General features: G+C 29.0%; 3 protein-coding genes across 3 annotated transcripts in view; all 3 read left to right on the top strand.

Moving 5' to 3' along the window:
* Positions 1–25270, top strand: part of sip1 (septin interacting protein 1) — a 354828-nt gene that overhangs the window by 165498 nt on the left and 164060 nt on the right. The gene's annotated exons all lie outside the window — the stretch shown is intronic.
* Positions 1–25270, top strand: part of TrpRS (Tryptophanyl-tRNA synthetase) — a 143013-nt gene that overhangs the window by 106663 nt on the left and 11080 nt on the right. The window lies entirely within an intron of this gene.
* Positions 19061–21520, top strand: Cam (Calmodulin). Its single transcript, XM_067263829.1, has 5 exons — positions 19061–19314; positions 20015–20045; positions 20705–20848; positions 20923–21165; positions 21235–21520. Exons 1-5 carry the CDS (start codon positions 19312–19314, stop codon positions 21261–21263), a joined length of 450 nt encoding a protein of 149 aa, XP_067119930.1. The 5' UTR covers positions 19061–19311; the 3' UTR covers positions 21264–21520.

Raw genomic sequence — 25270 nt, 5'->3', positions numbered from 1 at the left:
ACACAGTCCTAAGAAATTAAATCAATAAACAAATAAATAAATACATTAATTTAAAACCTATTACTAAATTTAAAAGAACATATTATTAATCGTCTATCAAAGAGTGAGTACATCTTTTTGGGACACCCTGTATAATATAATTTCAAAAATAAAAATAAATAAATGTAAGTATATGTAGGTTATGCGTTTGATATAAAGGAGAATTTTTAATTTTGCTGGTTGGAGTTCAAGTACAGTCTCTTTAAAGCAGTGATTTTCAACCAGTGTGCCGCGAGAGAATCGTAGATGTGCCGTGAAAGATTTTGAAAGTTATTAAATAATGAAATGAAACTTTCTTTACATCAAAAAATATATAGGCTATATAATTGTCCATATTTAGTTCAAATTATTTTAACTTAGAAATAGTGGGACATTGGGTAGGTTTTAGCATTTGTACCCGAGTCGTTCTGAGGAGCAGGGCCGGATTTTAGGCGATTGGAGCGATTGATGCCAATCGGGCCCAGCGCTTGAAGGGGCCCCGCATCACGTCAAAATTTATATATTTAAAAATAGTACATGTTACAAAAATAAATATCTAGGTATATTATTATTAAAAATAAAACAACATATTTTAATATGTAAATTAACAGTTAATTAATTTTGTTATTTAAAGTTTGAGGGGCCCCGCAAAAAAAATTCAATCGGGCCTCGCACCTATTGGATCCGGCGCTGCTGAGGAAGGTTGTGAATTAGGCATAACCGTTTTGCTGATTCACTTTCTCGACATCGATTTGACTTTTTCGTTTGTTTGTATTAAAAAATGATAATTTGATAAAAGCTGCGCGCCCCACAGATTGGAAAACACTAGCTTAAACCACCAGAATTTTCACGTACCATTTTAGTGTATTATCTTCTCCCCACTATTCACCTAAGATAACTCAAAGTAGACCTTCAACATTCTTCATTTTAACCTCAAAAATGGAATGTTCTAATTGTTTTTCTGGTAGTGGAGTTTCCGTAATTTTATTCTCGTTTTATCCGCTTTTTATCACGGGTGTATTTTTTGTTATATTGACTCTCACACCTATATTTATTTCGAACTCTTCATTTTAACAATCTTACCAGAAATATCAAACCTTTTTATATATATTATTTTCTTGTCAACACCGTTGTCAATTGTTTAAGACTAAGTCATGACCAATTTCTACACTCCCACTGGAAAGTAAGACAAATTTTCATTTGCTTCACACGGGGTTGTGAACTTCTTCACGTTTACTTAAAACCACCAATTTACTTTACAATAAACAATTGAACATGTTCGTGTTTGGTTGATATTAGTTGTTTGTTTCAATAGCAATGGTATTAATATCGTCACATCGATTGTAACTGCCATTGTTTTTGCTGGTGGACATGTTTACGTTTGTTTGTTAGCTCCACAAATGTTATGGCATATTTAGATTTTACTTTCACTTTTCAAACATCTTATAATGAGAAGCATTTCTTCTATTAAAAAATAATATACTAATTATTGGAAAACGATTTTTATATTTAAAAAAATAGTAATAAATGCCTGTATTACAAAAATAAAATGTTTATATTTGTAAAAAACAGCAATAAAATGAATAAGAAAATTCAAATTCGCATAACGTTCAAATTTTCCGCTTACGTTCCGTATTATTATTATTATTATTATTATTTTCATCGTAAGGAAGCCGCTACAGTCTGAAGTGGCGCTGTACGTAATTGCTTTTTACTACGGCAACCAATGAAAGTACTGTACATATTCTTTTTTGTTGAAGTTGTTTGAGATACGCACTGGAATAGTTCTCTCCCTCCTTCAAGAGCTCAGCTCATGATATTCGTCAGTCACGCACCTTCACGGGAATAATTCTCTTATATAATAAAACAACAATACTGGTAGTGTGAGAGACCGAACGTCTCTAGCTGCTTTGGTCCCTGTGCAATAGCATAGGTTGCACAAACGGTAGTTACGCCACTGACTCTACGACTCTGTAATTTAAACTATGCCGTTATCTTTCGTAGGACGGGAAATGGAATTTGCTTCAATGTAAAGGAGATTTAGGGTGCATGGCGTACAAACCAACGTATTAAGAATTCACTACCGATTGCCTATGCTTCAATGCAATTATATTTAATTATTATATAGGAGAAACGACATATAATCTGGTATATTTTATTTAATGGTTTTTAATTAAGATTAAAATCGCACAAGTTCCTTTAAAAATTTAAATCCTGAAAGATTGATTAATATTGTTATCTACATTGAGCCAGAAATTTAAATTTAAAGTAATATCCACATATAAAATATACATTTTTTATTAGAAACAAATATTGTTTCTTGGCGTGTCAGATTCATAAAAATTGATAAATCATGTCAGTTCTTATCTTAGATAAATCCATTTAAAGATTTTGGATTAAGAAATAATAATGACAAACCTATTTTAGATTATTTCATGCGGGTATTTTTTTAGCAGGAAAAATAAATTCAGTCATAATAGCAACTTCATAAATTGTCATTGTATTTTTTATTAAAAATTTCCGATTATCTGAACACCTTATTGGCGTCACAAAATCACAAGACGAGGAAAAGTAACGATGATAACATATTATTCAAGCCATAAAACAGGAAAAATAAGAATTTTTCTATTTTTTTCTATACTATCTTTTCCTATTCTCCTATTATAAAATTTTAATTTCTCTCGAGTTCTATTCTTTATTATGAAACACAAGAGATTGTTTATACTCATTCATTTGTCTCCAAAATACAAAATACTCTTCTATAAAAATTTATATTGAAAAAAAGCTATTTTTATTTTGGATAGCAATAACAAATACCCTACAATGGAAGACCCATTTCTAAACACTAGCATGAAACAATTATTTATTGAAAAATTTTTAAAGATTCATTATCTTATTGCGTAAATTAATTTTGTAAAAATTAGATGTCTAACCACTTATTTTCTCCCGTATTTATCAGAATTACAGTTTAACTAGTAACAGTAATTCATTTTTTTAATTCTAAAACATCTACAAGTAAAAAAAAACCTAAATATATTTTTAAGAATGTAAAAAATAATTAATACTTTGTGTCAATTTTCAGCATCTCAGTAGAGAAATTCGTGAAGATTTTATTTAAAAAATTTCAATAAAACTTTTAAAAGCATTATTAATTAGATTTGTTTATTAGAATGTTCGGTAAAACGATTATATTGTTATATAATGCTTGTCTAGAATAGATATATTTTAATTAAAGTTTAATAAATTTATTTTGCAAAAAAAAAAAATAATGCTTAAAATCCAATCATAATTGCACTAATTCTATATTCTTGGTAAATAGCAATAGTTCCTTGAGAACATCAAAGTTTTCCAATAGAATCATTAAGAAAGCATACGAAATAGACCCATATTAAATTTCATCATTAGCTCTGAACCATAAAATGGAATCGCAGCGTTCTCATAGGTAGAATAACCTTACAGCAATCCAAATTACTTATGAGAATTTCACAGATTCGGTCAATAAATTACTTCAGCAATGAAGTAGATGAAATCGAATCGGAAAAGTAGACATATAAAATGTTTTATAATAGAAATATCCTTATTTTATTTATAAAATTTTAACTTCTAAATCAAATTCTTGAATAAGGCCATAAGCAGAGGCGGATTTAACGGCGGGAGCACCGGGTTCCGACTTCTAAAGGGCCCAGAAAAACCCTAGCTTTACACTTTTTTCTAATGACAATCGGCGGTAAAATTTGAATGTAATATATGATATATTATATTCAAATTTTATTGGAAATAAAATATTAATAGTAAATAATACTTTTTATTTATTTAAAAATATGGTTAACATGTATTTTTATTTTCCCTGTCTCTCTCTTTTTTAAGGTGCCCAATATTTTCTTCTGCGCCCGGGGCCTCAACCGACCTTAATCCGCCTCTGGCCATAAGTAAATTATTTATATCTTAAATTTATGTTAACTTGAACAGATTGTTACTATAGATTCGAATAGGCTATAAACGATATTTTACTAAATGAAATTATTTCGATAATAAGCAATACACTAGACTCTTGCTAATCCGAACGTTCCTTATACAGGGGGGCGCCAGACAAGCGAGAGGCCGGATTACTGAGACTGAGTAGTCCTAATGGCAATGAATGACGTGACCTGTCGCCCTTCTGTACTGATTGTTTTTGGAGATAGGCGGGCAAATAATACAGCGCATTAACATGCAATACTGTACACACAAAAATAAAACTAGAGTAAATAAGAATGCCGGATGTGTGGCATAACTAACATTTTCGCAGAAAAGGAAGCGCATAAGCCAGAGTATGCCGGATAATTCAGAGGTCGGATTATTAAGGACCAGCTTAGCAAGAGTGTACAGTAATTGTTTACCATTCAAGGTAGATTCAATTAAGATAAATTCCAACTTAAATTACTCAATATAGATAATGGTTAAAGGATATTTCGACCTTTCAGACATTATTACCAAAGTATAATAATTTATTATTGTACTATGAAGACTCGAAAACATATAAAAAATTATTTTAATATTTGGTTTCTGTCTATATCTTCTTTGTATTTGTAATTATTAATAATTTCAATTTCTACTGAGATTAATCAAGTAGGAAATGATGTCGTGGAGAATAATTAATTTAATTTAATATCTGATTAAATGAAATTAATTACATTTTTGATTTTTAACGAAGGGTATTAAAAATTTTATATTTATATAATACTTCAGTTAATTTAACATAAATTACAGACATTGATTATAAAATCATTTTTAAGATTTATAAATCAGCAAGAACTTCAAGACAAATCTGGTTTAGGTAATACTGTAGCCTAGACTTTTTTTTGATACACTACCTAAAAATTGAACCGTTACCCGTTTAATCTTCGAGGTAGCTTTCTTGTTACAGAAACTTACGGCACACCCAGATTTTTTTTTATTTTTATATACTTGAAACTTTGATAAAAACAAAATTTTTACTCTAATTTTCAATTATTAACAATAAACAACTGGGAAATATAATACTATTTCTTAAGAGTTTTATTCACATTCAGGGGCTGATTTAGCGGATCGCAGGGCGCATCTGCACCCTCTCTAATGATTTCTGCATCCTCAATATATTTCTTAAGAAATTACGTTATGTCCCTACAGTTATCTATATGAATTACTGTATTCTTCGTATATTATTCTGTATACAACTATTTTGAATATTTGTATCAGTGGCGCACCCAGAGAGTGGGCCAAGGGGCCCTGGCACCCTACAAAGTAAAAAGAAAAGAAACAGTAGGAAAATATTTTTGGAAAATTTACTAATTAATTTTTTTTTATTATTATTATAATTTGTGTCATGTGTTCTATTTCTATATTCCTTATGAATTAGTGGTCAAATAAGGCAGGAATTTTATTGAGTTCGCATTAAAACTTTTTTTATCCGTTCAGCTCGGCTCCCCTAAGATTAAATCTTGAGTGCGCCACTGATTTGTGTAAATATATTAACTTATATATTAGCATAATTACAGGGTGACAATAATTAGCCCGTACAAGTTTTTTGTATCGTAAATTTATTAAAGAAATGAAAATTAGCAAAACAACAGCATATAACAGTGACAATACTTTACGTATTAATCAGATATTCAGCCAGTTTCAAAGTGGACTCCTTTTGCTTTGATGCAGAGCCCCAAACGCGTTTTGAAATTCTCAGCGATGGGCCGCACTCTTCTGGAGACAGTTTGTCTCACTCCCAGCGCAAGGATTGCTTCAGCGACTCCAAACTTTCATGGCGCTTAGAACAGGCCCTGGCCTCCAAAATGGACCACACACTGTAGTCCATTGGGTTCAGATTCGGCGAGTACGGTAACCATTCCGCAGACGAGATGAAATCGGGAAAATGAGTCTTGCACACTCCTGAGTGTTCTTCGCCCTGTGTGTCGGCGCCGAGTCCTGCTGAAACGTCCATTTCGCACTGACAAAATGCTGCTGAGCCCACAGAAGTACCACAGCCTCGAGAATGTCATGGTGGTACACATCTTGATTGATTTTGGCCCCTTGATCGACGAAAACAAGGGGTGTCTTGCCGCTCGCACAAATTCCGCCCCAAACCATGACTGACATTGGATTTTGTGATGTTCGATGACGGCTGAGCTTCCAGGAGCCCCCGCGGACCAGTTCCTGTCGTTTTGATGGTTGTACGGAGAAAAGCTTCTCATCTGTGAAGAGAATGCACTCCCATTGTCGACCTGCGGCCCGACGCTTGAGTTAACGGGATCTTTGGAGTCTCACGCACTTGTTTTCATCGGTGAGGAGCTGAACCTTTTGGAACTTGTAGGGCTTGAGTACGAGTTCCTTTTTCGCCATTAACCGCACCGATTCGCGATTGATTCTGATCTCACGAGCAATTTTTCTCATGGAGACCTTCGCATGTCAGTCAACTCGCTTTGTGATGATCTTGCGGTTCCTAGACGTGTTGACAGTGCGCTTTCTTCCACGTCCGGGACGGTCACCATTGTGGCCAAGCTCCTTGAATCGCCGAACTGCATCTGAGACTGTCATTTTTGGAACACCGAGCAGACGAACAATTTCACATTGATGCTTTCCTTGCCGGAATAGCTCCAAAATTGCACAACATTTGTTCGACACCATTAAAAAAATAAAGAACTAACCCTTATTACATCGAAAGTACATCTACACGGGCAGGAAATCATGGAGAATTAAACAATAGTATGTAAATTGGTGACAGTAAAAAAGTTCAGGTGCAGCATTGCTACAAACTTTGTACGGGTTAATTATTGTCACCCTGTAGTATTAGAAGGATACTATGGACTTGGATATTATGGACAAAAGTCAACCTTTTTTTCAATATTTGTTCATTATAAATCATAATCTTTAAAAATCAACAGCATTAGTTTTATCACGGCATAGAAATTTAACACCACGATAAAACAATTGTTTACTATGATAGGATATGAGAGATAATATTAAAAGATATGATCATTTTTGCCTGAAATTATATCACGTCTTTCAAGATCAGTTTAACAATAGTTATATTATTTACTTTTAATACTTTAATACTTGTGTTTTTCTCTCGTCTTATTATATTTTTAAATATTAAACCTAACAAAAAAGTTAAACAGGATGATTGTCGTGTAGCTTACATACTTTTGAGATCAAAATTACCATAACATAACATTTATGTTCTGTACTGAATATTTTTAAACGGAATTTAAATTAAAATATGTAAATAAAGTAATATGCATTTCTATAATTGCAAAATATTTGTCCTTGCTCAAGATTATATGCTACTGGATTGGTAAATTCTGATATATGTACTCAAGAGTGTATTAGGATTTCGATGGGTACAAGTACACAAATTTATGTTTTTTTCCCCATTTTTTAATATATAGATCGAAATATATAGACAAATTTACCATTTCTTCCTCTTCATTATGTTGAGAAGTTAGTCCAATTAATCGGTGTATTTCTTTTTCCATATAAACAAAAAAATATCTCAAAATATTTTAACTTGAGCATACCTTTTATTTTGATTTTTTTAGTATCATTTAAAAAAAATTATATATATATATATATATATATAATTTTTTTAAAAATGTATATAATTTTTTTTAAACTAATAAATAGGGATATTATATCATATATGATATAATATCCCTATTTATTAGTATATAAAATAATAATAATTTATATAAGTTTTATGAAATAACTAATAGTTGCAATTAAATTTTGGAAATTCTGACAAATAGCTTTGTTGGTATATAAAATGTATTTACTTGAACCTTCTTTATCAGTATCTTTATATAATCCAAATTATATACATAATTTATTTGTAATATATACTTTTGATACATTTACCATAAAATACATAATAATATATTATTATTATAACATTCTATTTATTTATTTGTAAAAGTTAAATATCGATCATGCAGAGAACTTGTTATAAGATTATGTTGTGTTATTATCTTTTTGATTTTTCGATAATTTTTAACTGATTTTCTACTTAATCATACCATTTTGAAAATTTTTCCGATAACTCTTTCATTAGCTCTTTTTAGTTTATTAATATATGAAGAAATTTCGCAATGTCGAAGGTTGGTTTAACATATTTTAATGCTTGCAGTTACGTCACAAATGTAGTCATCTTCAAAGTTAATGAATAATTTATCCCAAGAATTAAAAATCAAAATGAAAATAATCCCGATTTAATGATTTCCAACGAAATAAAAAATAAATCTGTCAATGTCGCATATAGTTTATGTTTATTGCTGCCAAGCATGCATAGAAACAGGGGAGACAATCAATGTATAACTCAAGTCTATAGACGAATAATGATTATTCTATTCTTGAATGATCAAAGATCAGACTAGAAGCATTTAATGACTATTTAATAATATAACCGACTGGATGATTATGGTATATTTTTAGATATTGATGTTTTATTTATAAATAATCGTTAATACAGAATGTGATATATGGTCATTAGTTCTGGCTATTTTTATTGTCATTTTAATAAATAAATATTCCGTCATTTTAAATATAAATTAAGTTAGCACTTAGAATGACTTTTATTTTATTTTACTTATTTACTTATTTATTTACTTTTTGGTTCTCGAGGGAAAAAAGAAAATGGCTTAAGTCTAGAAAAGTTAATGATTTTTTAACTGCTGAAGGTAGAATTATCCGTGTGTATAGCCATGACATTCATTTCTTTTTTCTTTGCGTCACACCTCAACGAAAAAGAAAAACATTGGAATGTCATTTGGTATGTAAGTAGACGTACAACTAACCTGCTTGAATTTATTCCGTGATATAAGATAGGCCAAGCAGAACATGAAAAATAGGCAGGTGTTAACGAGATTCCTCTTCCAGACTAGTGATATAATTAATATATACAGTAACAGTAACTTTCAAATGATATTGGGTCAAAAGGCATGGAGACAATATTGAATAGGCTATGAAGATATTTAAATGAAACAGTTTTTATTTTGTTTATTCTCTAGTAAGTTCTTTTATGTGTTCGAATTTATAAATAAATAAATCTGATCTTTCGAATCGAATTTCTATCTAATTATATTTAATTTATGTAACTTTTACAATTTCCTCTCTCCAATTTTCATTGTTTAAACAGAAAAATGCTCTTAAAATTTAGACTATATGACACATTCTGTATATTGATAGAGAAGGACAGTGTTAACTCGTGTGTCTTGACTTTGTAACATCAACTATCGATTCTGAATATGCATCAGTTTACAATTTATGTTATTTCGCTTAATTTGCTTCAGAAAATTAAAGAAAAGTTTAAAACAATGTACCGAGTATTCATTGTTTTCGTTCTCGATAAGATGTTTAAAATAGTTTTTTTTTTTTTTTTTTTAGTAATTTAGTCTTGTGCCAATTTTCGCAATGTACAGTACCGTTAACTAACAACGAAGACAACGCTATTAATTTTGTACATTTTTTTCCCTTATTATTAATAATTATAACATATTCCTTTTAATAAATATTTTAAAATTATGAATGGTAAATTATATGTATTTTTAATAAAAATAATAAAAGGAATTATCTTCATACAGCAGGCATATTTAGAACCTAATCTACATCTACAGTTTAATATATGCAGATCTACTTTATAAGGCTATTGTGCCTTTTATTATATCCTAAATGTAAATATGTTAGTAGCGTTGCAGTCGTAGTAACCTACTCGTACATTGTAAAATGCAAAAGTATGCTAACAAATACTTTAAACAACCATTTAAGTTACTTTATGGCCTTCGTAATATTCATTAAAAATTACCATTACATGTTTATTGTCAACTTGTTACAAGCATACGGTTAATATTAAAAAAATATTCGCAAATGTTAAATTTAATTTGTAAGAATACGCTAGAACGATTTTGTAATCAGCAGATTAGATTGTACTGTATATGTATGATTTACGAGCGTATATAAATCTAAATATAAGTACAATAGATCTGGTAAATAAGTTTATTTAAAAAAAATACTTTTACATTAATTTGCCATGTTTAAATACATTTGATTAATAAATACACTTCATATTATTAATAATAATAAAAAAACAAGTGGTAGTTTTGGAATGCATGTAATAGTTATTGCATAATTATTGAAATAAATTATTAGTAGTGCCATTGCTCAATTTATATTTCCTGTATTTCAATATTTCCAATTCTATATTATAATTTACATTTTATAATTAAGATTTTTATCTGATAATGTAAATAAATAATGAAAAATTATATATAAAACATATTTACATATATAGGCTATATATTTCCATTTATATGATCAATAAAAATCAAATTCATTTTTATATTTTTAGGTTTAGGTTAGATCTACTGCAATATCATTGCTGCATTTAACATTCATAAACTGTATATTTTGTTTTAATTTTTAAATTTAAAACATTTTGTAAAATCTTGTAAAAATTAAGTAAAATTGAAACACATTTTGCCTTTTTTTTCCTGAAATGTAATATGGCGTCAACAAGTTTCACAATTCTGGAAATGTTTCAGTTTGAAAAAATAAATAAATAAAATGTTTCATGTATGAATGTTTTCATTTTATTATTGTCATTTACTTTAAAAAAGAAAGAATAAATGAAGGCAACAGTTATAGGTTAAATTAAAAGGAAAATAGTAATGAATTATAGTTTATTTTATTAGCTATGTAAAAATTTTTTAAAAGAATGCATTATATTATCTAAGTATTTCGAAATTAAAAAAAAGGTATTTTATGAATATAATATGCAGGTTATATAAATATGTAGATTACTTCATAGTAAAATGTAGGTCTATATTAGTAGACTAGGCTATATGCAAATGAACAGTAACATTTATACTAATCAATCATTTTTTTTCCTTTTTAATTCATATAGATCTATTAGATATGCAAGCCTATAGAATACAAATAGTATTATATACAAAAAATAAGCTATATAAAGTTTATTTTATGTATGTATATATATATATATATATATATACACACATCATACATCATACACGTTAGTAAAAATTGTACATATATATATATATACACACTTAGTTTATTTATAACTGTGTTTACAATTTTACTAATATCGTATATATATATATATATATTACTAATTATAATATACATATATAACATTACTAATCCTGTATAATTCACTATATAAATGTAGACCGCATCCAATATTTTTATTAAATTTATATTGTATTATAAAAAATTACTTCAGTACATTCAATGAATATACTTGCCACCTACTCACTCATCTATCTCTATAATTGTTTAACGATAAAATATGCAACTAATTTATATTTAAACGTTATACTTGTTATATATCTATAACACAGTTATATACACTGTTCTTTATTGTTTTAGGTTTCTAAACACAAATTGTATTATAAAATTATTTCCTATAATTAGACCATAAACCAATAAAATATATATTTTTCTTATATAACCAATAAGTTTCTATATATACATCATTTTATTAGTATATAAATGTTTATATATTTTTCTTATGAACATATGGCGCATATTATTAATGCAATTTTTTATATTTTTATATAAAATATAATTACTGTATTACCGTAATTTATTTATTTACCTGTTTAAGAAATATATTCCAATGAATTATTTAAATGCTATTCATTAGAATTTTATTTCTTTAAAACATAAAAAAATTAATTAACAAAATTTAAATATTTAAAGAAAATACATAAAAAACTACGTAAATTACATTCATTTATATTTTTTTAATTTCATTTAAACATATATATAATTAAATCATATTTAATTAAAATTGATAATATTAATTAAAAGTTTTGATTAATTAATAATTTAAGGATTAATGATATATTCAATTATTAAGCTATAGACTATTTATTTTTGTAAATAACAAATTATATAAGCTATACAAATCTATTAATTTATGTAATTACAAAAATTTTAATATATTAAACGAAGAATTAAATCCGATATTTATTTTCCTTTATTCTATTGTCTTTTTAATACACTATATATATTCTTTAGCCATATCTCTATACTAAAAGTCGTATATTCGTCGTCTGCACGTTTTTGAGGTGTTCTTTCTTCTTTTCACTTGCATTAATTCGATTAACTTTCTTCGTAATTTGTCGAAGATGTTCGGCAGTTGGTAAAGACTTCTTTGTTTCCTATTTTCACCGTATCGTTTCTAGTTTCTTATCATGGAACAGTAAGTCAACAATAAACTGCAGTGCGCCTTAATGACGTATCTCGAAACGTCAAGAACTACCGGTTAAATCATTCCGTCTTGCACGTCTGGAGCGTTTTAATCCTGGCAACAATTATATTTTAAAGTTAGTTTTTATATTAAAAATTTTAAAAAAAAAATCCAGAACGGGGTATAGAATATAAAGGTTTTCATATCTGCAATTGATACGCGCCTCGTTTTTCTTTTTATTAGTTCGTTCTTTGATAGATACGATCAGCTAGAACTTGGCTTGTAAACACTCAAGGAAGACTATCCTTTATATGGAAAAGTCCAATTTCCCTTCTAGCAGTAACGTTGAGAAAATTACTATTGAAGTAGGTCCTTGTTCGATTTCGGTTTGTTGGTCTTTACACTTCTTGGATTCCTTCCATCTTGTTATCCTCTTTTGTAAAGATTCATTAAACGATGAATCTTTACATAGAGTAGTATTAAATTCTATTTTAGATTCCATTAAACAATAGAATATTTTTGGATGAATTTCGAGTATTATCAGATGAGACCTATCCTGAATTCTACCGTTGATCTATTTTATTTTCTTAAAACAAGACCTTTTAATGATCATTTTTGATATAGTTTTTAGAACAATTACATATCAATTCAAAGATATAATTTTACTTTTTTTGGAACAATTTTCGTTATTACAAATTGTTTACGTTAAACAGATTAATCATTAATCAAACATTTTTGTCAAGTTTAAAAACTGATATTCGAATCAATATATTTGATAACGCATTTGGATATAGACCAACACTATTAAAGAAATTTTTTCTTTATTTGTTAGATTCATTTGACATTTGTTTAGACAAGACTGAGGAAATGTGTTTAAAATAAGTTATATAAACATCACAAAAACACACTAAATAAGATACAAATTTTGAATTTTTACAGGAATATTAAACGAAATTACTTTTTATTTAAATTGTAAAAATTTGCTTAAGATTTCTATTGTACAAGTGATTACTTTTAATAATAGTTATACAGTTTAAAAGGGCCGTGTAGTCTACAGTACTTATATTTATATATATATAGACATGTATGTAGGTAATGCACTTTATTAAAATTTACATTAATCTTCAATTAATCTTGCATAAAATTTGTTTATGCGCTAGAGATTTAAAAATAAAAATAGCTTTAAGTTACCAGAAAGTAAGTTTTTATTAAAGAAATTAAATTTGTTTCCTCTTAAAAATGGCAATAAGAAAAAAAGGAAATTTTATAAGATTATTATTTTTTGTCATCGTTCTTCGAATCTTAAAGGCCTTTAAAGTAGAGGAAATTTAATTTTTAATGGAAATATGTTTTAACTTCAATATCTAGGCGGCTCCTTATAGATTGACTTTGACATTTTTGGTCTAGACTTTGGAGGACTACTACTTTCTAATATAGTTCACTATTTCAATATATCGATCTAAAATATTTCAAAAAATCAATAATTTATGAATTTTTTTGCGAGTAAAAATAAATATCATTCCCTAATTTTTTGAAATTTATGAAAATGAAGTTAAAACAGAATTAATCCGTCGAAGAATTTACAAAATTCTAAACACAGATTATTTAACTGATACTAATTATAAGAAATTCTCTCTCTCTAAATATATATCATATATTTTAGTCTTCCGATATCCATATATTCATCATATTTTATCATCATCAAGGAATTAAAATATAGGTCTGTAGCAAAAGTTGCGTGATTTTTACTTTAGATTGTAACGTATCTATATGAAAAACATGTCAATGCGCTACTATAGTAGCGATTCATGATCATCATATTGACTGCAGACGTAAAACGTATCATAGGACACTAATGGCATCGGTATACGGAACTTTAGATGTCCCCTAGAGATTACAAAAGGTTTACTTGGGTAATTTAGTCAATAAGAATTGGTCTCTTAAATTGGATGAGTGGGTGTGTTAAACATCATTGATTAAATCTTTAATGAAACTGCACGATTTTTGAGTGCGAATTCTACAGTAATGATAATAATAAATACTGCGAAAATTCACAAAGCAAAAGAAAGAATTATATAAACTTAAATATAACATCCTGAATTAACAATACTCCAGCTCTGACCTTCGAAAAATATCGGCAGTAGACAAACCACATAATGTTCTTTAATAAAAGTTATTTTTAGAAAATTACATAATCAAATTCTTAATTGTGATTATTAAATTGAATAAGGTTTAATAAAGTAATCGACGGTATTAAGTTTAATAAAAATAAAAAAAAGAATCATTATTGAACGCGAATTCACGCCAAAAAATAATTAATTAGAAACGTTAACGCGATTAAAAAAATGTATTTTTTTTTAATTTGATATATTATCAGAATATTTTATATTTTACGCGTTGGTATGTAGATATCGCACATTGATAATTCATTATTAGCCTGTACAGAGAGAGCTTCGATGCTATTCGATGATTCTATGTCTCCCGGTATCACGTTATTTCTATTGACCCAAACGTAGACAAACACGGATGTCCTTGGTAGGCGCAGGAAAGAATCGTTAAAAAATAAAACGTGTTAGGGTCATGTTCGTGAAATTACTACTTTCCTTTTTTCACGATGTCGTAATTCTCTCATCTATAAAATATACGAATTATTGACAGCGTACAGTACATAAGTTTAACTGCTTTAAACTTGCCACTTTCAATAACAAGAGTTTTCCTGCTGCAACGACTGACGATCATCATCCGCATGCGGTAGGATTTATATAATCATTAAAAAGAATAAAAAATTTTGTTCGTTAAATGCGAAACAAACATAAAATTAAATGAATAATCTAACGGTTGAATTATATTAGCGATAATACATTTGCATAAGTAAAACACGTATGTGTTTAGAAAATAAAATATTTTACTTCCTGTTTTGTTTATGACCTATAGTTGTATAGGCCAGTCACACTAAATTTTGAGTTGCGCCAATGTTTGTCGCAGAAGAGTATAGGTGCGGCATAAAATATGATATCACAGCTACAAAATGGTAGCTGTTGATGTTCCATAAAAATCAGCATAATGAGGAAATGACGTTTGTTATTTATATCGAGCTTCTCAAACAGAAAATCAATGCATTGATTTTGTATTGAATCTTTGTCGCAATCGTAATTTTAAGTTATGTGCAGGTGCAGTTTATATTTTGTCATATATATATATATGTATATATATATAGATATGTATGTCTGTGTGTGTGTGTGTATTTTTTCCTTTTTAAAATAAAGGAAGTTGATGAATAAAATTAGTAATAAACGATATAGACATAAATGATATAAATCAAACTCAAAACACTTCTTTCTATTTTCAAATCTTCCTTTTTAATCCGTTCTTTTCATAACTTTTCAACAGTATTAAAGAAGTTTTCCTTTCTGCTATTCTTGCATGCTTAGGGGGATAAAGGGGGTAACCATCGGGGCTTGACACAGATGGCGATTACATGGACACAGGTGTGTGACGTCATTGGCCGCTGTCTCCATAGTAACGACGCGCATGGTGCCGCCAGTAGCTGCAATGCTGATAGCACAACACTACTGCACTGCGTCTGCCTGCTTGGTGCTTGTTGTTTGGGAGGGGGTCTTAGGGCACATCGACTCATCATTCTGCATTAATTAACAAAAAAGCTAATTGTACAAATAATCGAGGAAATGTTGACGAGTACATTGTTTTTCTTCTTTATACGTAACTAGTAATGCCGCAGTTGGCTTGTTAGATGTTAAGAGATTACACGCATACGAGACAATTGAAATTTCCTTCAATTCATTTATGAGCTACAAGATTGAAGATACATTTACGGCCACACTATCTGTCATTCTAGACAAGTAACAAGTGCATATTAATAAGTGTTCGATACATTAACTAAAACATCTTCCGTGACACCCGCCTATGCTATTTATGCACGCGTAGCATACGGGAAATTTTCGAAAATATCTACCGTCCACGTAGATGGATTTATATTAAAATTGTATTATTAAACGAAATTTGTTTATCCTTAAAGAAACGAGTTAAATTTTCAAAAAATTTCCTTATGGATGTAAATATGTTAGATCCACGTGACCCACAATGGATGTAAATACGGATCCACGTGCTCCAAGCCGAGGTCATTCCCCGCTGTGGCAGGTTGCTACGGTAACCGTCCGAAAGATTGCGTTGCAGTCAGGATGCCGAAAAATTACGTGGGATGTCGCGAAAATTTTCTTATCTTTTTTAAAAGAAAGAAAACATTGCAGTAACGAGCCGCAGAATCTATCGAAAATTTTCACTTCCCTTCTGTAAAGTTCTTATTATCAGTCTTCACTTTTACTCGTTAATTAGTTTTCCTCGTTTGTCATAAGACAATACTTATTTTGCGATGCATGCTATTGGCTTCAACCAATGTTGCAGTGAAGCACTATTAGAGATTAGGGTTAGTTGTGCATACAGCAACGCACTGCGACATACCATGCAGGTCATGACTGCAGTCTACCTGAAAGTTTCAGAACTTTTTTTCTCTTACCCTTGATAAATTATACACTGTTTTCTTTTTTTTTTTTACATTTTAAAATTCCGCATAAATTACACGCGACATTTTCGTTTCGTGTATATGACTAGTATATACTTAAATAACGATGTCGTTCCTTAGTGCGTGTATTGATGACGACTTCCGATTAACAACATTAGCTTAGAAAACGTGTCTATTGCAGTCAGACGTCATCTCCGTACTGCGCGTGCAGGAAGTGATTCACTGCGGACCTGACACAATCCGCTTCCGGTTACTGCATTCTCGTCTAAGTTTTTGGAAGAAGGAAAAAAAAGTTCTTATAACAAACTAAAGAAGGGAAAGTGTTTTTAAAACGAGAAAATAAAATGTATTTACTGATAATACAGACGGTAAACTATCTTCTATCGCGTAAAAATTAGCACTCGTCGCGCTGATAATGAAGTCACGTGGTATATTTGTTTACGTATTACGTATGTAAACAAATCTGTTTTATCCGGAATTTCCCACATCCGCATTACAAAAAAATAAGGTAAAAAGTTATAATGGTTTTACCCAGGAAGAGTTATATATATATATATTTTTTTTTTAACTTTCTTTTCCCATTATGACTTTCAAAGAGAAAAAAGGCGGGGAAAAACAAAAGATACTTAATCAACGCAAAGTATTGATTACCCATACTAGAGCGTCATTCATCCTCTGCAGATATTTTGTTAAATTCGATTTTTACAACTCTTGGGGAACCAATTAACGTTATTAAGTTAGTCTGTAGAAATGTAATCTCTCGAAAACGAATTATCGTTAATGGGACATAAACATGACAGTTATGGCCAAAAATGCGGTACATTTTTATTATTTTTCTACAGAAATATTAACTGGAATGGAAAATTTTAAAACATATTTTTAAATTTTAAATCATTTTCTGCTTATGTCACTAATATTAAATGATAATTAAAATCAATGTTCGGCGCTTAATGTCACGTACTATGACTCTTATTTTCAATGACTGCAGATATAAGAAATCTCGAGTGATACCTCTTAAAGTTATAAATTTTATACACATAATAAATGAATCATTGCCATAAAAATTTGTACATGAAGTGAATTAGATTATTGGTTTATCTTTGCATTCATTCTGGTTAGTGTAAATGATAAAAGAAATTAAGAGTAGAGAACAATCTTTTTTTTTTTTAATTAATAATTTATTTGTACTATTTCTGTTGTTTCCAAATGTTAATTATATCCTCGAGGAAGTATACATTTTCCAAGAAAAAATATTAATGACACAGAATTTTAACGTTACTCTCAAAATGTAATATATTTTAACAAATGTGTGCAATATTCAAAGAAATGTTTTATCGATTTACTATAATGAAGTTAGAATTTATGGGACAGCAATCGTCACGTGATACGACAATGCATTCTGTCTATCACAATAATGACAAAATCTTTCGAGTCTGATTCTAAACTGATTCACAACCAGAAAACGTCCTGGTATTTTGTCAGGCGTCCAGGCTTTTGTTGCCAGAAACATCACGATTTAAAAGAAAAGAAAAGAAAAAAAAAAAACATTTACAACAGAATTAAGATAGGTGTGTCGAAGATAATAGAGTATTATGTGTTCAACCAATCTATGTTATTGGAGTTTGAAAAATGAGAAAATAGATGCGAAGTTATGTATATATTTTTTATGAATAAGAGTTTAAAAAAATGACGTGGGAAGACAGAAAATGGTGAATGAAACATTATGTGGGAAGTGGTTTTATTTTCTTGACACCCAGTTCAAGGTTGAATTTTTCTCGCACATTTTCCTAAGTTAATATCCCGTACGGCCCAAGTTAATTGAATAAATTGTGGGTAGAAGTAAATGGAATGAAATGAAAAATATAGTAAAGATTAAGATGAAGGGATGCGGGAAGAGGCGGATATGGAGGATATTTCGGGATTGATATCCAGATACTACAACTGAACCAGACATTCAAAAAGAGTGGTAAATACCTTATCCGGCATAAATTGGTGTCGGGGAAACAACTAGAATAATGGATGAAGGATATTTTGGGGAGTCTACACTGTTGCACTACAACAACCATCCAAACTCGGTCGAGATCATCTCGCCAACTGACCGCCGCAACGAGTCAGAATCGCGATGACGCATTGCAGGTGTCAACTGACCAATAGCAAACAACTTTACTGCTGAGCTCGTGGCTCGTGCACTCGCGCTTCCAGTAAACAGAGGCGCAGTGGGTTGTACCGTATCTACATAAGCTTGCGCATCGTAATGTAGGTCGTCATTTCGACGTTGTTATAAAAACAACACGGACGTATCTCGTTAAGTTTAGTTATCTAAGTGTGTCTTCGATATATTCTACGTTCTGTTAACTGGCATTCTTGCGTTTACCTTGTGGATAATAAGGAAGAGTGTAACTAGTTCGGCGTGGATTAATACGACCGAAGAGTTTTGTACTAGTGACCGCGATCGTTGGTAGTCTGGTGTCTGCTGCTAAAGGTTTTAGAAGTGATTTGTGTATAGTTTGAGCATTTCATAATCCATCTTCCATCTCCAATGGTAAGTCACCATCTAACTAACTAAAACCTTCCTATAATTACTCCAATAACCGCTCGAATCGAACGTACAATTAGTTTTAATTGAAAAACCGCTCGTCATATGATATTGCCGCATTCGTCCGTTGACAACGTTATGTACCATCTAGCGTTAGTGACACGGTCGACGTCGATCGTATTTCGTTTCACGCCCGATATTTAACTCTTTCTAACGTTTCGAACGGCCAAATCAACTTTTTATCGCTTTCGCTGACATTTGCCATATCCCAAAGACAGGATGACGTTTTCATCCGCAAACCTTATCGCCGAAACAAACGGACGTTAGGCTTAAGCTTTACTGGAAACTTGACGTTTTTGATTGTTTCGCTTGGGAAATTGTGGAATGACAACGAATGCAAAGAATGCGAACGACCGACGTTTACCGAGAAGACGGCATTGCATCCAAACAACCGGCACTTCCATATGCCTCTCGGCTAATAATTCGAATTTGAAATGGCCAATGGATAGATTACGTCACCGTGACGTTTAATCGCTGCATTATTAGACCTTCCGGTTGAAATATCTGCAAGGGATACTTAACTGTAACCGTGAAGTCTTTTTAATTAATTTTTATTTTTATTAGTTAAATCTCCATATATATAAGCACTTTATTGTATTTATAAAATTTGGCATTTTCCTTACTTTATATAAATTCTTTTTTGCAGGCTGACCAATTGACTGAAGAACAAATTGCTGGTATGAATAATTACTTTTTTCTCCTTTAAATTTACTGTTGACAGTTCAGACATGGCAACTTCTAAAATTCCCCCTCCTTGATTATCTGCTGATATATATTATTCAGCAGTTACTCTTTGGTTTAATTTTTTTATAAAATATTAATATGGGTCATTCATTTTTCTAAATTTTGAAATAATAGGAAATAAAATCTAGGTTAAAATAGTAATAATATATTTTTTTAAACTTTTATATTAACAAATATTGTGACATCACATAAATCTCAACTTCTAAATTTAAATTTTTTTCTTTTTTTGTTTCAAATAAGGTTACTGTTATTATCAATATTTCGATTTAACAAAAACAAATATTATCGACTTATGCAACATTCTTTTCTAGCTTTTATAAAAGTTCTAAATAGAAATTGATTTTAAAACTTTTTTGTTAATTGTTTATGCTAACTTCTCTAACAGACAAAGTTCATTCCAGTCATGACCTCAATTTCTTTTGGAATATCATGCAGAAGAATGTCTAATTAGGTTAGGTTAAAGGTATTAATGCACCGATACTGTTTATTTTTATTGTCTGACTAGAGTATTTTTATATTAATTTTATATTGATTAATCTCAAAACTTAAAAAAAAGAATCTCCTAAACTTTTTCTCCTTTTTTCTTTTTCAGAATTTAAAGAAGCATTCTCTCTTTTTGATAAGGATGGAGATGGCACTATAACAACTAAGGAACTTGGTACAGTGATGAGATCTCTAGGTCAAAATCCAACAGAAGCAGAACTACAAGATATGATCAATGAAGTAGATGCAGATGGTAAAACCTTTGCTTTAAAACTTTGAAAGAAGAAAATTTTGAAAGAATTTTTAATTTTACATAACTTCTCATAGGTAATGGAACCATTGACTTTCCTGAGTTCTTGACAATGATGGCAAGGAAAATGAAAGACACTGATAGTGAAGAAGAAATTAGAGAAGCCTTTAGGGTTTTTGATAAAGATGGAAATGGATTTATCAGTGCTGCAGAGTTACGCCACGTTATGACAAATCTTGGTGAAAAGCTTACGGATGAAGAAGTAGATGAAATGATTCGTGAAGCAGACATTGATGGCGACGGTCAAGTCAATTATGAAGGTATGACAATGAGATTTAATTTTCTTTTTCTTATTAAAATCCTTATCCCACACACCCTTTTTTTTCCAGAATTTGTCACTATGATGACATCAAAGTGAAGACACCCCACTTCATTTGTAATTAAAATTCTTTTTACTTCATGTTTTGCTTTCATAACGTTTGGTGTTAAAATAGCTTCAACATTTAATTGGTCTCGGTGTTGCTCTGTAAAAAATTTTTGTACCATATTAAGAAAATGCCAGATGCATGGATGTGACTTGTCCTCCATTTTCTTGTCTGTGTTCCATCATACTAGACTGTCCTGTACTTTTGTAAATTTTCAACATTCATTAAAGTTAGTCTTTATGTCAAAGTATATTTGTGTTTATATAATTGCCTAAATATTCCAATATTTAAAGTGCTCCATGCAGTTAGGTTTGACAATTCTCTCAAAACAGTAACAACATTTTGCTTGAGTATTTGCAATGTTAAATTTGTAATTAATGTTGTTTTATCGATTTTATTAATGTTGATCTGATGCAGCTTGTTAAAATATTCAAAAAAATCTTAGAATCATTTTTTTGATCTTAATCATTTTGAACGTTATCATTTGTAATGTCTGTTTTCAGATGAAATAACTAGTAATAAAAACCTGTCTTTAATTAGTTTAAAATCATGTCAGATTTATTATGGCTTGTGTGTTGTCAGTTTTTTTTTCTAGATGGAGAGAGAGATTAGACTGTAAATCTAAAAAAACTAAAAGGTCTAAACAATCAAAGCTATTTACCATTTATCTGGAAATAATTTACTCAATGAGTAAATCTGGCAAGTTACCAATAAGAAAAGTTGTGTGTGTGTGTATATAAGTTCCAATTCTGCAAGAAGTTTGAGCTCTGGCTGACTTATTTCGGTGCGAATTTTGTAAAATATACTTTCTATCCATTGGTAGAATACAAAGGACCGTGAATATAGTAATGAGTAATTTACGTTTGTCTTTAATTTCAATTACGATGAATCAAACTTATAAATAGCACAGTGATATAGCAAGTAATCTTGCAAGGAAGTTAGTTTATGGGTGTAGAGGAACGGTCGAGGAAACAGGTTTGAAAATGTGACTTGTAAATAAAATGTTGTCGAAATAAATGACATATTGAATGACTTAGTACATTTCAATACATAATTGCATAATTTTACTTACGGATAAAATTTACTAATTAATATATTCGGTTGAAGGTTAACGATAGATGGCGTTTCTGTTCGTGACGACTAAACATAATAGAAAAAAACTCGTGTCTGCCGCATTTCAGGAAATTGATGAATTTTCGCTAGTAACATTTTAACTGATAACGCGTAACATTTTACGCAGACAAAAGCGGCGACATGTTGCGTAAAATCACTAATTCTCCGTATTTATGTAAATTACGAGTTCTGGAAAATTATTCTAATCTTTAAAGTATGTAAACAATTAACCTGTACGCTAAATAAGAGCATAGTATGCAATAATCTAATAATAAATGATTTTAAGATACAATAATTTCGTGAATACGTTTTCTTATCGGAGAAAACGTAATTATGTATAACGAACTGTCTTAATTCGTCAAGCATTGTATATCTACAGTTAAACATTATACTAAGTAGACATGGCGTTAAGTAATATCTTGTTACATTTGAAATTAAAAAGGAAATACTTTGGATCTATTGATTTGTTCTTTCGAATCAATACCTCACAAAAATACTCTTCTATTTTTATTCCATTGTATTGTTCGGTATGGTTTATAAATTATAGAAGTTAATTACTCAAAAACTTGATCATTATTTCTTAATTCTTTTATATATCAAGAGATTTTTTTTCCGATATTTCTACAATACGTTTTAGTGTATATACTGCAAAGATTTTCTTATAAAATTCATCGTTATGTATGAATAATGAGATTAAAAGGAATCATTCATTATTAAAGTTAAGAAACTTCAACTGTTGTTTGTAAATGATCAATATTATCAATTACGATAGCCAAGTTATTCGGATAAATGTTTTTGATTAAAAAAAAATTAGCAAGACATAATTCTGCAATGCAATGAATCATTGATGAATAATAAACTCCACCCAAATTTCATGCAGTACAGAAATTTTTAACGTTACATTACGGGAATAAATAAATACTTTTCTAATGAATGAAAAAGTTTTATAAAATTTTAAAAATCATCTTAATTTGTTAAAGTATAAAAATATGAATTGTTTTTTTTTTATTTATAAGCAAATAATTTTATTTAGATTGTTGAATATTACAATTTATTTCCAAAAAAAACCTTTTAAGGAAATATCTGAACAAACAATACACAGAGAACATTTATGATGTAAATCAAAAAAAGGAAATCCTTGGGTTACAGATTTATCAACATTGTTCTATTCTTCATTCCTGACGTGTATTATTGTATTTTATTTATAAATCTTTTCATATATAAATTGTTTTTTTTTTTTTTAATATTGTAAGAAGATATTTTAAATGAACTGTTGTTTATTTTACTTATGAATAAAAATTTTTATTCATTTAATTTTGATTTATATATATACAATTTTTAAGAGATTTCACTTCATATACTTTCCACAATACGTGTAAGATTATAATATAAATTTAAATTGTAATACTACATGACGAAAAATTCATACGAATTGAGTAATACCCACATCAGACATTACCATAATTATACATGAAGGTAATTTTGTATATTTTCAGTTATAAATATATTAAATTAATTCTTAATGTAATGTATATTCTAGTAAAATTTTATACAATATTTAATTATAATAATGATATATACACTGTATATATGAATTAATTTTGAAATTCCTTAATACATATTAAAGAACATTTGATATCTATAAACAGAAAAATTCAAGGAGTAGATACATTTTTCTAAAACACAGAATGGACTGTGTAGAGTTGAGCAAAATGAACATGTTCCTACTGATGATAAATTAATAATTCTGTTGATTTCATTAAAATCAGAGTTATATGAAGTAACTATACCAATTTTCATTCCACATCAATTATTGCATCATTTCTAATGGCTGGTATAATAAATGTTATTAAACACATTGCAACTGATATCTAAATATTACTTTTTAATTTTAAATCTTCATTGGATAAGGAAGCAAACATGCAAAATCTTTCATTATTATATTTGATAATTATAATTAAATGGACTATATATTTTTTCCCTACTAAATTACTTAATAATTAATTTTAATTATGATTTACAAACAGTTTCAGTATTGATTTTACAAATAAATTGCCCACAATTTTGTTTTATTCCTCTTTGTGTAATGAAAAATGAGTATTTTCAGCAGATTCAAAAAGTTTTATTTAAAAACAATATCAAAATTTATAAGATTAAAAGTATATTCTTTTGAACTGTATTTAAAAATGTATCCTCATGAAATATTTTATCATTAAAAAATATTATTTTTTTAATTAAAATTACAAAAAATTGAGAAGACATTTTTGTTTTGTTGTAACAACTAAAGAAATATTTTTCCTGTTATGTTAAAAATAGTTTACTGTACATTCCAAGATAATAATTCTACTATAATATGTATTGTTATATTAATGGGAAGCTGTATTTTCTTTTAGCAAAAAAATTTTGAAGATGTAAATATTGTAATCTTTTCTTTCCAATATTTTGAATGACTTCAATTTGTTGTTTCTAAAATAAATTAAAATTTATACTTTAAGAGTCCTTATAAATTATATTTCTTTGAATTCAACAAATAGGAATTTTTTGCTAAATAAATGTATAACAAAAATTATTCCCTTTAAAATTGTCTTAGACTTTCATATTTGAATCGTAAGTCTTATAGAATTAAAATTATTTATTGGAAATATTTTTAGAACTAGGAATGAATATTAATAGGTTCAAACAGAGAATAATACAATAAAAATATAATGCTTTCATTTGGATTACTATAAGAGTTGAAGGCAAAATACAGACAGATTAAAAGTACTCGAGGAAAAATAAAAGGAATTTATTCATATTTTTCAATCTAGTAAATGTAGACATATAATATAAAATTTCAATTTACACATTCTTTTGGGGCACAGAATGCAATTTTAAATATAAGATAACT

This window comes from Centruroides vittatus, unplaced genomic scaffold, assembly GCF_030686945.1.
Source record: "Centruroides vittatus isolate TY-2023 unplaced genomic scaffold, ASM3068694v2 contig_18, whole genome shotgun sequence".
NCBI lineage: Eukaryota > Metazoa > Arthropoda > Arachnida > Scorpiones > Buthidae > Centruroides > Centruroides vittatus.
This window is presented reverse-complemented; position numbering and strand designations above follow the sequence as displayed.